The sequence below is a fragment of the Solanum tuberosum genome, unplaced genomic scaffold (assembly GCF_000226075.1).
Source record: "Solanum tuberosum cultivar DM 1-3 516 R44 unplaced genomic scaffold, SolTub_3.0 scf00496, whole genome shotgun sequence".
Lineage (NCBI taxonomy): Eukaryota > Viridiplantae > Streptophyta > Magnoliopsida > Solanales > Solanaceae > Solanum > Solanum tuberosum.
In genome coordinates, this window is record NW_006239424.1 from 224,153 (window position 1) to 239,106 (window position 14,954).

A 14,954-nucleotide genomic window follows, 5' to 3' on the forward strand; every position below is an offset into this window, starting at 1 on the left:
TTGTCTAATTGATGTTACATAAATACTTTGCGGTAGGTAATATGTTTTCTTTCTAAAGCTTGCCAGCAGAAAACTGACTTTTGAGCCACGATATATTTATTTGTTTTCTTGATTGGGTGTGGTTAAACAAGTACAAACAATATAAATACGAAATTGGTAAACCTTGACTTTTGCAATAGCCTTGAATTGCTACGATTACAAAATATGATATACTACATGCTTAAAAGTTAAAATTGTTGATCAACTTAGGATTTACTGATGATAGCAATAAAAAGGTTTTGGGACATTTTTGATGAAAACTTAATGCTGATTTGATTTTTCCTGGTAAATGAATCTACATGCTACGTTCCACCTCAAGGAATTCAATAAACATGGAAGCCAACAGCATAACAATAAAACAAAGACTAATATCATCGGTACAGTTGCAAGTACCAACAAATAACTACTTCATTTCACCTCTCCTGTTCTACAACTCTGTCGCAACCAGAGTCGAGCAATACCGAAGAGATACATATAGTTATGCACTCTATTCAAACAAAAAAAGGTGCAGTTTCTTCTCTGTTAAAAAGTATTACACTAGGAGAACTCCATTGATGCAACCATCATTTTCAGGATTATTCGTCACTTGAGCATATTTACCTGGCATTCAACCATCCACAAAAAAAAGAATGATCAGAATTTGAAAGACAAAAGAATCCCAGAAGTGTAACGTCTAAGTAAAGCATATCTTACCCCATACAACTTTCCCAGCAGGAGTGACAAGACCAAGTTCACTGACATTAACCTGGATTTTATAGCAAGACGATTAGTGAATGCAAGCTAGCTAAATTAGATAAACTTGGGTGCAGTCTTGAAACAGAAAGATTACCTCAATGATGGTTCCCTTGGTTATAACACCTAGAGAAGTATACATTGGACCATTAGGATTCTTCTTCACCCCAATGATCTCAAGATTGAACGTACATTTAAGTTCAGGGTGTGTCACGTGGGCTTTAGTAAACCGTAAGCCAGATGGGCGGATGAACCGCTCATACTTTGGAGGTTTCCTGGTAAACCCTGCTCCGACAAAGGTTGCTTTTGTAACCATTCTCTTCCACTGCTTGGCTGCAAAGATAAGACAAATCAAAATGGTCAAAAAAATCACTCTTAACGACCCCAAAGGCAACAAACAATACAACAAAGGACAAGCATAAGGAGCTGAAATTAAGAACTTGTAGATATAGGCTAACCAACAGAAAACGAAATTAGGTAATTGAAGATACTTACTCTTCCTTTTGCCAGATCTTATCACTCTGAACATCTCATCCTCAGCCACAGGCCTAACCTGTAAGGTGAAGTATCTTTATTAGAAAGCAATTTCCGTAAACGAAAAGAGATCATAGACATTTACACAAAAGGAACAGTGATGCTCATATGATATTGGAATGGCAACCCTTTGTGGGTCATCTATTTACAGAGAAACCTCTGTACCTATCTAAGACAACAAATAACAATCATCCCTAGATCCACGAGTTCAATCTTAAGAGCACAAACTGAAGTGTGAAGTATCTCTAATTGTGACCAGTCAAACAGAGAGACACGGGAGTGATGTCAATATTTCAGAAACAGAAGTAAACAACAGACCCTTCAATCACACACAAACATATTTAGCAAGAATTATGTGCACACCGAACAAGAGTGAAGAACCAGCAGACAGGCAGAAAGAGATAGTATTGAAACAAGTAGTGCACGGACAAAAACTACCATGTTATTCAAATTTTACCTTCTTTTTGTTTGGACAAGGTAAAATATTTCATTAATGAAGGGATGAACTTACCTTAGGTAGAGGCACCTCCCATTTTCCAGCTTTCTCTTTCCTCTTTTGCTTTATTGTGTTGCTAAGAATCTACATAGAAGGTATAAAATTTAAAAACAGAATAATCAGTCTATGGTCATTGTACCACCAATTGAACAACAAACGACAAGTTCAACACTGCATCAAACTCAACATGCCTTAGCTCTTGTGGTAGTCTCACGATCCATCAGATATGCAGGGACAGCTCCCTCATGCACATCATCATCAACCTTGCGCCGGGATGATGACTCTTCATGCATAGCCAATCTATTCCAGGCAAACAAAGTAAAATGTGAATTGGATAGAATATCGGAAATTTCAAAAAGAAATCACTTAAGAACGGGCAAAATTTTGGTGACTAAAGAATCATCAGTTCATCACATGCCTCATCCATAAGGACCAAATAAATGCACCAAGTATTCTATGAGTAGTTTAGAAAATTTGACCCGCCATATATAGCATCGACCATAGATTCCGACAACAATAGTCAGATGAAGATGTGACTTCGCTGTAAAACTGAAACTTCCTAATTCTTATCTTCTTTTTTTACTATACAGCGTAAATCTATCTAGATCATACAGTTCTCTGAATTAATTGTCTAACAATTACACCTACCAGAATCTAAGTGACATCGAAGCTAACCTCATTAGAAGATAAAAGTCAAATTATTTCAATGGACAACTGCAAAATACTAGAGAAACTATGTTTAACACTTAAATAACCTTTAAGTGGAAACAATTAGTAGTAGTAAAGGGATTCAACTTGTCTAAAACTACCTAAAGGTGGAATAAATTGTACTTCAGCCGATGTATAAGTTAGCTGGATGTGAACCAATGATTTACTTCATCACCCATCAGGCCATCATTCCAAAGAGAAGCAAGACTCAAAATCCCACGCTAAAGAGCATGTAGGTTGAGATCTCAAGGTATAAGAAAATGCTCAGTTGTGTGATTTACTAAAGCAATCCACAACAGATTAGCAGAATCCACTTGATCTTAGAAAATGATGAATATGTGTAGATCCTTCAGACTATCCTTCAGTAACTTTAATCACACAGGTCAACAGACATGCAATTGTCTGCTCCTGAGTTAAGGTTCCACCAATACATATCCAACCACTAGTCACACTTCCACACCCACACACACACCCTAGTTCAATATAGATAAAATCTAAAGTTCTAAACCAAAAGTGTGCGCGTACTACCACCATCTTCTGGCACCTTAATAGAGAATAGCAACCGCAAATAGCTAGAAGAAAAAGATATTCTAAGAAAAATCATAGAACTCATGAAATATATCATTTTTAGCTATGGACTAGACATCACTCTCTAAAATTGAATCAACAATGCAAGTTTCAGATGTGGGAAACTTTTTTTACTGATCCAAACAAACACCAAGTAAGCTGGTAACGTAAAGACGAGTTGGTTCTGTTTCCAACTCAAAAGCAAATACTAAACGAATGATACAGAATAATTCCGTAGGCCCCAATATTTTCAGTACCCAACAAGCAGCCATAATCTGAAATTCTGAATAACAACCAATCCTAGGAGCATTAATTATTCTCAAGACCCGTATCAAAATATCAGAAATATTACAAAAGAGGAACTATGCCACCAATGATGGACAATGCTTCCTATTCAATTTGGGCTTCAAAACTAATTCTGATTATCCAAATTGAAGATTATGGAATAGTCAATTTACTTAATGGAGTAGCATGAGCATATGCTTTAAAAATTTGGTGTTCCTATAGACTCGATAATCAATTTAATATATCAGACAAGTATGTAGATAAAACAATAACCAAACCCCAAACCCCTAACTAAAACTAACTAGACGAGGCCAGCACTATAAATGATCAATATTCATTCAGCACCATTTGACTGTGCCATTCACAACTATCATTGGACAACAAGATCACAAACATAATAAAAATCAAAGTGAACAACTTTGTAAAAGGTCCAAACCAACATGCCTAAAATAGTAATTACACAATTAAAAACTCACGTTTTCTTCATTTGGGCCTTCTCAGCATACCGCTTCTTAGCAAACATCTTACCCTTGATACCCAAAGCCTGTTTTGAGCACAAAAAAACAAAACCTCAGCTCAAATTTCATGTAATACAGCATATAAGAAAACTGAAACAGAAAAATGAAAAGATGTTGAGTTATTTCGAAAAAGAACGAACCTTTTGGGCAATTTGGGATCGCTTGTGAACTTCACGAGCATCCTTCTTACGTTTACGCTCGAAGTGATCAGGGCGACGCCCAAATCTCTTCCTGTGCAACTCTATGTAATCTCCCTGAGGCTGTTGTTCGCCAATTTTCACATCACAAAAAAAATCATTTAAAAAACATCAGTATATAATAATGCTTAAGCTAATCGTAAAAACTTGCAAAATCATAAGATTGATGAAGTTGAATTTGTTGTACGGCTTAGAGAACTAACCATGGCTACGGTAGGACAGAGAAAGAGATTGAGAGAATGAGAAAAACCCTAATTTCTTTTTTACTTAAAGGGTTTTTGAACATATAAATGGGTACGGGTCGGTGAGTGCGGGTTGGGCCATAAATATTAGAACCGGGTCGGTGAAAGCACCTTTTGAATTAAGTGTTTTTTTATATAAATACATGAAAATCCATGTTACAACAAAAACGTACCCAAAATTAAGGGTGTGTTGGTTCGGTTCAATTCAATTTTATATCTATCCATCTTCTGTATATATACTTCCTAATTTGAATGTTAAATTCCTATAATACCCCTACTTAAAACTCATCTATATCTATTTTAATAGCATATGTTCTTTTGAAAGGTTGGGACTTTTTCGAAAAATTGTGATTGTTTTGATGAGTCGTGACTTTTCCAAAGGATTGTGACTTTACTGATAAATGGTAACTTTACCAAAAGGATGTGAATTTTTCGATAAGTTGTGACTTTTCAAAGGATTATGACTTTCCAGATGAGTTGTGATTATTCCAACAGATTGTTACTTTTTCGAAGGATCGTGACTTTTCAAATAAGTCATAATAAGCACATGTTCATACTATCCACTATAAATAGAGGGATTTCCTCTAATTTTTCAACCACAAAAAATTCTAATATTCTACTCTTCTTCTTCTTACACTTCAAATTTTTTTTGTGTGATTTATTATAGTTGAGTGAGTTTGAAGATAAGTGGAATTTGAGGTACAACTATTTTGCTGAAGTAAATCTATTTATCCTAAGAGGATAAATTTCAGAACCTCGAGTACTCGAGGGAGAAATTTTTGGTGATACGATAAGTGCTTTTTTTTTATTTTTTGCTTAATAAGTACAGTAGTATGTAAAGTTCCAAAATGTGAAGCTAATGTGAAGTAGTCTAAATTTTTTTATTTTTCTTAACAGTTTCTCATGTGATGCAGATATATGCTTTTGAATATCTTTTTCAAAATTTATTGAACCTCTCATGAGTCAAAGAATTATCATGAGTTATTTTGTTGATGCTCAAGACATAAGAATGATTTTACTTACAATGTTATTTATGTGATTAAGATTGTAAGGAAGTTTGCTTCAAAATAATTACAATTATATAAATATTTCCCTTTTGTTTAATTTATTTAATTTTTTAAAAAAAATATATGTATTTTAGTCGATGAAAAGTTCATATGATTTATAACGACGTTGGGTTGAAGGTTGTATTTGTTTAATTTTAATTTTTTATTTAATTACTAATTTTTATGAGATAAATATTTTAATTATATGCAAATCTTTATATATAGATACATATTTAGGTATGTATTCGTATTTAAATTAAGGTATTATATATATCACGATTGTATCATCAAGCTATCAAGATCTACTAACCTCAAAATATATTTTTTAAAATGTTCTGCTTTCTTCTTCTTTTTTATTTTTTTAAAAACTCAAGAAATTTTATTTAGTAATATAGAATAAACGTGCAACATGAAACTTTAAAATGCAAAGTTAAATTACTATTTTACCCTACACTAAACTAAAATCTAATTAACTATCTAAATAAACAGTAGAATTAGAAGTCATATTTATTTGAGTACTTGGCCAGGAGAGGCGTATGGCCAAGTACTGTCCCACTAATTCCGCTAAAGTGTTGGATTAAACAGTGTATCTAAGCTAGAGACCATGGCTCCAGTGTCCAAGAAGATGCAGTAAATAAGCATTGAATGAATGTTGTGATGTTGTAGAGGCTCCATTACTCTTTTGTGAGGCAATATAAACTTCTTGTTTTAATAAAGGAAAGAGTAAAAAGGTTCAATGCTCACAATATCCCATATATATTGCAACAACAACAACAAATCTAGTATAATCCCACAAGTCATGAGGTTTAGGGAGGGTGGTGTGTTCGCGGCCTTACCTCTACTTTGTGAAGATGGAGAGTTTGTTTTTGATAAACCCTCGTCTCAAGTAAAGCATATAAAAAAAAAAGATCAAGTATGTAAAGCAAATATTGTAGCTAAGAATCTGAAGAAGATAATAGTAGCAACGACAACTAATACGATAATTGAAGCAAAGGAAACAACATGTAATACCGAGATCGAAGAATAAGATAGCAAGAGAGTAATACAAATAAAACTAATAAAGGGAACTAGACAGTGCTCAATTACCTACTAACTTTCTACCCTAATCCCCCGACATTCATATCTTCCAATCTAGGGGTGTATATATATATATATCCTTTGTAAGCTGCAGTTGAGCCATGTCATCTCTAGTAATACACAATACTAATGCATAAGTTGGATGACGCCACGGGGACCGATCATACGATGTTATTGGTGGTACATGACGTAGCCTGTCGGACACATTGGATGACTTTTACTACCCATCTTCAGGGTGGAAATGACGGGGTCACTAATAGAGTGCTCTCACACGTGGTTGGAGGAACTTTGCTAGGCAGAACATTTTTAGGCCTAAAGATCTCATTCAACTGTGGACCTTCAATAATAATAGTGACGAGATGTTAGTAATTGCTCGTGTTTGATGTTGATTTCAATTTGTGTACCTAGATATAGCTTTACCTGAGTAGGTGGTATGAATTGTAGATGAACAAGTGGTCTGAATAGTACTCCTAAAGCTTAATCATTCTAGTTAAGTGATACAACTTTACCTGAGTAGGTGGTGAATTGTACATGAACAAGATGTGTTAATTGTACTTGTTTTATAGAAAGAGCAAGATTAATCGTTCTAGTTAAGTGTTTGTGTTCATTTTTCAGATAAGTTTGTGTTCCAACCTGCCTTTACATGTTTTCAAGAAAGACCTACATTTATTCTGAAAATCTCTTTATTTATAGCCGAAGAGAGGTGGAAGAATTGCAAGACCATTGGTTACAATACAATACCTTGATTTTTGTTTTCGAAATCTTAATGGTAGATAGTAAATTTTAAGTAATTTAATTTAAAGTTTTAAAATATTAAATAAAATTCTATTATCATTTTTTAATTTATGTTATCAATAATTTTATAAATTTAACAAGGGTTTTTATAATAAAAATGTTGACTCCTCCTAAATACCAATTACTTTTTAAGGAGTATTTGACTTTAGCAATACACACCTTAATACAAACATTAGTTATTTATAGGTTGGAAAAAAATACCAAACAATATACTAGTAATACACAAGATTAATGCATGTATTATTTTTCACTTTACCAAACGACCCCTTAAAGTATTGAAATTGGTACAAACCATTCTTTACCTTTTGGCCTCAAAATACCCTGCAAGTAACTATGTGAAATAAAAGTATTATGAAAATTCTTCATTAGACATGCATATCAAAAAGTTATTACTTGACATAAGAGTATCCTTTTCCAACCTCTTCACTAAGGCATTGTTGGAGTCATTATGTAGAGAAGACCCAGTTGTACTCCAAACCTTGTTTCTTACAACTACTCTAAAATTAATTTCTTCAAATATGTTGAAGATGGAAAGATGTGAAAATATTCCTCACAAGGATTAAAGTCTTATGATCAGAACTATATTTTGAACAATTATCACGTCCAAATTCACAAGAACACTACTTCATCGAATGGTCAAGCCACTTCTTTTTCAATCTCACTTGTATATCGCCCAAATAATCAGAAAATGCACTCACATCGTAACACCATAACCATCTTGTATAGCAGGAGAATCTTTTAATTACCTGATACCTATTGCTAGTATTTCGTGTAATTAGTCAAGTTGCGCAAAAATTGACTCGAACATTTGTATATTAGGTATGAAGCCAGGAATTCAACTAGGTGATTAAAAAAAATTCATTTTTACTCTCTGGGAGTAATTTTGTGTTGTGTGTACTTGTACATTAGGCATGTGTATGTGTAGTGGTGGAACCAAAAATTCAATGAGGGATTAAAGAAGAATTTATGCTAAGGGTCTTCATTTCATCCTTATAGTTTTGGGTTTGATCGGCAACTTCATTATATTTTTTGGTTTCATTTTGAGAGAAGTCACACTTACACTTGTACACACATATTAATTTTAATTTATCTGAAATTCTTAAATATTTTTCAAGTTTTTAAATTTTCAATATTACAATTTTAATAATATATTCTTGCATCTAACAAATACGTTTATTAATTTTAATTTACTTGAAATTTGTTACTATACAAATATTATGTATATATTTCTTATTTTATCTAACATATAATACACTTTTGAAGGGCGAAAAAACTAATTGGCAAACATTTTACATTAAAGATTTGTGCTTATATATTTTTGTAACTTTAAACTCAAAGCGAAAATCAATACAATGCGTTTTATCTTCTTCTTTTTAATAGAAAGAAATAATATTTTGATGTTGTGATTTGTGTTTCGTATAAAGCTAGACACATTTGTTCAATTATTATTTCACTTTATACACAATAATTCATATATTCTTTATTATATAAATTAATGCACCGGGGAAAAAACTCGACTGATTGTATTTGATAGTAACAAATGTTGAGATTGTTCATGATACAGTCGCTAGGTTAAACAAATAACATTCAACTCATTTATAAAAAATAATACATATTCTTAAATATATAATTTCTGACTCCATCTCTTCAATATTATTTTATATGAGTATCTTGTTCTCAGTAATGAATCTGCATTTTGCATTAGACAAACATCGACAATCTCAATCCATGACATATGCAGAAACATTCCATCGATCCATGATTAGACGATTTAAGAATTAATGTTTTACGGGTTCGAGCTTCTAAGATTTTGCAATATTGAAATCTATTATGTTTTATAAGTTATAAATTCATATTTATTATCTGTTGAAAATGAAGTAAATTTTTACAAATAATTTATGTTTGCATCGGCAATAGTGAATTCATATGAACATGTTACCATACTCTACATCCACCTCTAAATTTATCCAAGAAGCTCATTTGCTCATCATACTACTTGTAAAAATGTTTCACACTCCAAGAAACTCGTTTACCATGAAAAAAAAGATGCTCCCTTCGTTCGGCACAGAGGAAGACTTATAGAACTTGTAATTTAAAATGAATGATTAAAATTTGTGTGGCTAACATTAATTCCAACTTAATTTTTTTGGAATAAACTAAATAATATTTGATATTCATGACTAAATACTCACTATAATTTCAAATCTATAATACCTCATAATTCACATAATTGTCTCAAATAAGTAATAGACAAGAAAAATAGAGACAAGAGATAAGAGTTGTCTTCTTTATTTCAAAATATTCCATTTCGGAAACAAGCAATAGGACCTATATGGTTCCTAAAGAAAACAAGCTTTTGGAGTAAATTCCATAACGATTGTACGAAGGTGAAAGTGCTTCCACTTCTCTGAAGGTTTTCTTTTTTAGGTCATAGAAGACCACTTTATCCAAATGTTGGAATATTATTTCTTCATTGAATGTCTTGCAGCCAGACGTAATATTGTTAAACCCAAAGTCAATGAAACGGATGCTATACTCCTTTACCCAACTGCAACTTATTTTATCCTTGAGTATCCACAGGTCTAGAATTGAACTCTTGAGGAGGCAGCCACCGTCTGGCAAGCAAAGCATCCCTTTCAAATCCATCAGAGACAATCCCACATAATCTTCAAAAGGTGATGGAGGAGATATAGCTAGGAACTTTTCACTTTCAAAATCAAATGAAAGAACTGGATTAGTACGGGGACAAGGAAGAAAATAAGTGCACCAATACATACATACATTCATTTACTAAGAGTCCTTGAGATCTCGGAAGACAAGGAGACCGGTCTGCAATTTCTTTCCATCTATTAAAAGAAACGCCACCAAACTTGTTTATGGTAAGAACCTCGCATTTTAGATGTGAAACCTGAAGGATGCCAAGATTACAATACCTTTTAGTCATTGAAGGAACAGTATAGAAAAAATGCACCACTTTGTATTCCTTCCTTGAGTGAAGATATCCAACCCCAAAATGTCTATATCCAGGGGTAGCAGAAAGTGAATATTCTGGCAATTCACACAATTGTTGCAAGGCAGGATTGAACAAATAAAGACGACAATCTGTTGAAAGGCAAACCAACCCGAAACATACTTCCATTGCAGAACATACGAGTTGGGTATCAGGGACAGTAACAGTGTGTAACTCCTCCTTGCTTCCATCCATGTCAACTGAAACAAACCGTAACCAAGACTTTTTTGACCGGTGAAGACATTTGTCTTCCAAAAAAACAAGTTTGGGGGAATTTTGTGTTGATTGTGTGAGGTGAGAATGAAGAAAGGAAGGACTAATTATAAAGTTATTCCACAACTTGGATGTACACCTTAACATGGATAATGACTTGAGGGGACATCTCAGAAAAACAGAGGTTATAACATCATCAGATAGCTTATTGAAGTAGTCAATATTTGGATAATTCCCTTCCTCCTCCTCCTCCTCTGTACTACTACTACTTCTTTTTCTCTGTTGCACTGATATTTTCATCTTCTGCAAAATAATCATTCATCAATCAACACAAAGGAAATAGGGAAACAGTTCAAATTATAAAGAAATTAACACACATAAATCAAACAGTTATACAACTTTCAGCAAATTAATCCACTCAACTCTAACAAAAAATCAAAAATTGTGCTGAAATTTACAATTCTGACCACGGAATCCATCCTCCAGCTAATTAATCCACTTCACTCAAACTAAAAATTCAAAATTGAGCAAATCTAATCTTAAATTTGCAATTCTATAGGATATTGTATCAAATTTATCAGATGAAATTATGGTAAAAAGGTACCTTTTTGGGTTGTTGTTCCCACTTGTGAATATTTTTGCGTCGAGTAGCTTTCATATTTGCTGAGAATGCCGCCTCAACACTTTAGCGCAGTTCTGGCTGAAGCAGCGGCGACGGCGGAAGACGGTGGTTGAAGGTGGTGGAGGAGAAAAGAGGTTTGGGTTGAGATTACGGGCAGCGGAAAAATTGAATTTTCTGTTCTTTGTGTTTTTTGGGGTTTAAATCTAATATAATCCAAAGAAAACCAACTATTGGTATATATGCTATTTTTATTTTTTAATTATTTATCTTTTAGGCCACGAGCTGACCCAATTCATATTGAGGAAACCCCGGATCGGGTTTAAAAACCTTTTTTTTTAAATGGGCTCCCAAAATTGTAACCCAATCATGGGTTAAGCCAAACCAACCCAACAAAACTAGCCCATATTGATGACTCTAGTGGCGTTCGGGCTAGCTTTCACGATATATCTGTCAACTCCCGCCAACAAGAGGTACCAAGTAACTATGTGAAATAAAAGTAAGGCGAAATGATTTGATACCAGAGGTACCAAGTAACTATGTGAAATAAAAGTAAGGCGAAATGATTTGATAGACTCTTATACTTGTATGAGTTTGTATTCTGAATCATTTTACTCTATACTTCATCAATTGAACCCTTAACTTCTTAAAACACAATATTTGAAACCCATTTGACCATTGACCAAATCTACGTGGCATAAATATTGTTGAGTTGGAAAAATGTGTGAATAAACTTTGCTTCCAAGCGCGTAAATACACTATTTTTTTTATTAAAAAAACTTATTTCTTCATTAACCCTCTCTCACCCACCCCAATTTCTCTTCTTCTCCAAGACTCTTCCCATCCAAAACCCAAAACTTTCTTCTCTTCTTCAACAAAATCACCCACCACACCATTATTTTTTTCCCTTCGAAATCTCCCTTCATACACTCTCTTTTTGTTCTTCAACCCACTCTCCTCTTTGCAACAAATCAACACCCCGTCAAACCATTGTTTATGTTAGTTAGATTCAAAGAGAAGGTATGATATGCATTAACGTAAAGGGTGATAGTGACTATTGAAAAAGTTGAAAACTCCATTGATAAGCTTGAGAAAGCTTGAAGAACGACAAATGAGTCTTATGAATTGGGAAATTAATTCAAATTTGTGATTGAGGCTCGTTGGATTTGCGTTAGTGAACTTGTAGTTGAAATTTCAAGTCAAATAAAGAAGAATTTCATCTATTTGGCATGAATTTGGTGCTCAAATTGTGAGCATATATGAGGATTGAAAAACATGACTATTTAAAAAAATTCAAAATTTACAAAAGTTAAATATTTGATTTTTTTTAATTTTCTTAATATTTAATTTCTTACGTGTCATTGAAAAATGATATGAAATTACATGTATAAGAGGTTGGATGAGACACACAGTGATATGATGAGAAAAAGGTTTAAAATATAGTATTTTAACGAGTTTAAGGATTTAGTTGATAAAGTATTGAGTAGGAGGGTTCAAAATAAGGGTTCATCAGACCATTTCGCCTAAAGGTAATATGAAAATTCTTCATTAGACATGCATATTAAAAAGTTGTTACTTAGACATAAGAGCATCCTTTTCCAACCTTTTTCACTAAGACATTGTTGGAGTCATTATGCAGAAACGACTCAGATGTACTCCAAATCTTGTTGCTTACAATGACTCTATAATTAATTTCTTCAAAGATGGAAAACACGGATTAAAGTCTCTATGATCAGACTATATTTTGAACAATCCAAATTCACAATAATACTTGAAATATGAATCTACAAACTTCATCGAATAAGGTTTGCTCCTTGGTTTCAGCTCTGGTTCTGCAGATGGCTGCTATCAATAAATGAGAGGACAAGCTTAGGGAGAATACTAGCAATAATCATGGTGCAATTCAAGTATTTGATTCATGAGCTCTATACTACCTGTTATGCTCAGCACTGTACTAAAAAAAATAATATAACAGAAAATAAGAAACTAAATTACGAAAAGAAAATGCCAGCTGAAGCTAACAAACTTGAAAATGGAGGTCCTTGATTGAGTATCAAGATTTGGCAGGTAAAGTGGAGGTTTGATTGGATGGTGGCAGTGTCTTCCGTGGAGAACTTTAGGAAGGACCGACCTATATGGTTCCTAAAGAAAACAAGCTTTTCGAGTAAACTCCATAAGGAAAGAACCGATGTGAAAGTGCTTCCACTTCTCTGAAGGATTTTCTTTTTAGGTCATAGAAGACCACTTTACCCAAATGATGGAATATTATTTCTTCATTGCATGTCATGAAGACATTCGTAATCTTCTTAAACCCAAAGTCGATCAAACGGATGCTATACTCCTTTACCCAAGTGCAACTTATTTTATCCTTGAGTATCCACAGGTCTAAAATTGAACTCCTGTGGAAGCGAGCAGCGTCTGGCACGCAAAGCATCCCTTTCAAATCCATCACAAACAAGCCCACATCACCTTCAAAAGGTGATGGAGGAGGAGATATAGCAAGGAATTTTTCAGTTTCAAAATCAAATGAAAGAATTTGATTAACACGGGCGCGAGGAACACAATAAGTCCACCAATACATACATTCATTTACTAACTGTCCTACAGATCTCGGATGACAAGGAGGCCGGTCTGCAATTTCTTTCCATCTATTAAAAGAAATGCCACCGACCTTATTTATGGTAAGAACCTCACATTTTAGATGTGAAACCCGAAGCTTGCCACGATGACACCACCTTTCAGTCATTGAAGGAAAGGTATAGAAAAAATGCACCACTTTGTATTCCTTCCTTGAGTGAAGATATGCAAACCCAAAATGCCAGTATCCAGGGGTAGCAGAAAGTGAATATTCCGGCAATTCACACAATTGTTGCTGGGCAGGATTGCACAAATAAAGACGACAATCTGTTGAAAGGCAAACCAACCCAAAGCGTACTTGCATTCTGGCACATGCGAGTTGGTCATCAGGGACAGTGACAGTGTATAACTCCTCCCTGCTTCCATCCATGTCAATTGAAATAAACCGTAACGTGGACGATTTTGCCGGGTGAAGACTTATTCTTTCCAAAAAAAGAAGTTTAGGGCCATTTTGTGTTGATTGTGTCAGGTGTAAATGAAGGAACGAAGAACTAATAATAAAGTTATTCCACAACTTGGATGTACACCTTAACATGGATAATGACTTGAGGGTGCATCTCAGAAAAAGAGAGGTTATAACATCATCAGATAGCTTATTGAAGTAGTCAATATTTGGATAGTTCCCTTCCTCCTCTGTACCACTACTTCTTTTTCTCTGTTGCACTGATATTTTCATCTTCTGCAATATAATCATTCATCAATCAACACAAAGGAAATAGGGAAACAGTTCAAATTAACACACATAAATCAAACAGTTATATAGCTTTCAGCAAATTAATCCACTCAACTCTAACAACAAAATCAAAAATTGTGCTGAAATTTACAATTCTAAACACGGAATCCATCCTCCAGCTAATTAATCCACTTCACTCAAACTAATTGAGCAAATCAAATCTTAAATTTGCAATTCTACAGGATATTGTATCAAATTTATTAGATGAAATTATGTTAAAAAGGTACCTTTTTGGGTTGTTGTTCCCCCTTGTCAATATTTTTGCGTCGAGAAGCTTTCATATTAGCTGAGAATGCCGCCTCAACGATTTAGCGCAGTTCTGGCAGAAGCAGCGGCGACGACGACGGCGGAAGACGGTGGTTTAAGGTTGTGGTGGAGGAGAAAAGAGGTTTGGGTTGCGACTACGGGTTTGCGTTTTGGGGATTAAATACATGTTAAGAAAACCTACTATTGGTATACTAGGGGTATATTGGGAAATATCATACAAAAATGTCTCTTCTGATTTT

At 34.0% G+C, this 14,954-nt stretch overlaps 2 protein-coding genes across 6 annotated transcripts; both read right to left on the bottom strand.

Annotated features, from left to right (window-relative positions):
* Positions 1-361: 361 nt before the first annotated feature.
* On the bottom strand, positions 362-4,375 carry LOC102601012 (ribosome biogenesis protein NSA2 homolog). The gene is made up of 9 exons (XM_006364619.2): positions 4,280-4,375; positions 4,020-4,139; positions 3,838-3,905; positions 1,993-2,101; positions 1,817-1,885; positions 1,267-1,324; positions 869-1,104; positions 733-784; positions 362-639 (listed from the first exon to the last, which is right to left on the bottom strand). Exons 1-9 carry the CDS (start codon positions 4,280-4,282, stop codon positions 572-574), a joined length of 783 nt encoding a protein of 260 aa, XP_006364681.1. The 5' UTR covers positions 4,283-4,375; the 3' UTR covers positions 362-571.
* Positions 4,376-9,496: 5,121 nt separating this feature from the next.
* Positions 9,497-14,870, bottom strand: LOC102601912 (F-box protein CPR30-like). 5 transcript variants are annotated; one of them, XM_006364624.2, is made up of 4 exons: positions 11,064-11,270; positions 10,170-10,762; positions 10,018-10,082; positions 9,497-9,943 (listed from the first exon to the last, which is right to left on the bottom strand). In XM_006364624.2, exons 1-4 carry the CDS (start codon positions 11,115-11,117, stop codon positions 9,930-9,932), a joined length of 726 nt encoding a protein of 241 aa, XP_006364686.1. In that variant the 5' UTR covers positions 11,118-11,270; the 3' UTR covers positions 9,497-9,929. The 5 variants fall into 5 exon arrangements, with proteins under 5 accessions (XP_006364686.1, XP_015159529.1, XP_006364683.1 ...); XM_015304043.1 differs by lacking the exons at positions 10,018-10,082; positions 11,064-11,270 and adding an exon at positions 14,676-14,870; XM_006364621.2 differs by lacking the exons at positions 10,018-10,082; positions 10,170-10,762; positions 11,064-11,270 and adding exons at positions 13,210-14,394; positions 14,676-14,868 and having other exon boundaries at positions 9,497-9,564.
* Between the last annotated feature and the right edge of the window lie 84 nt (positions 14,871-14,954).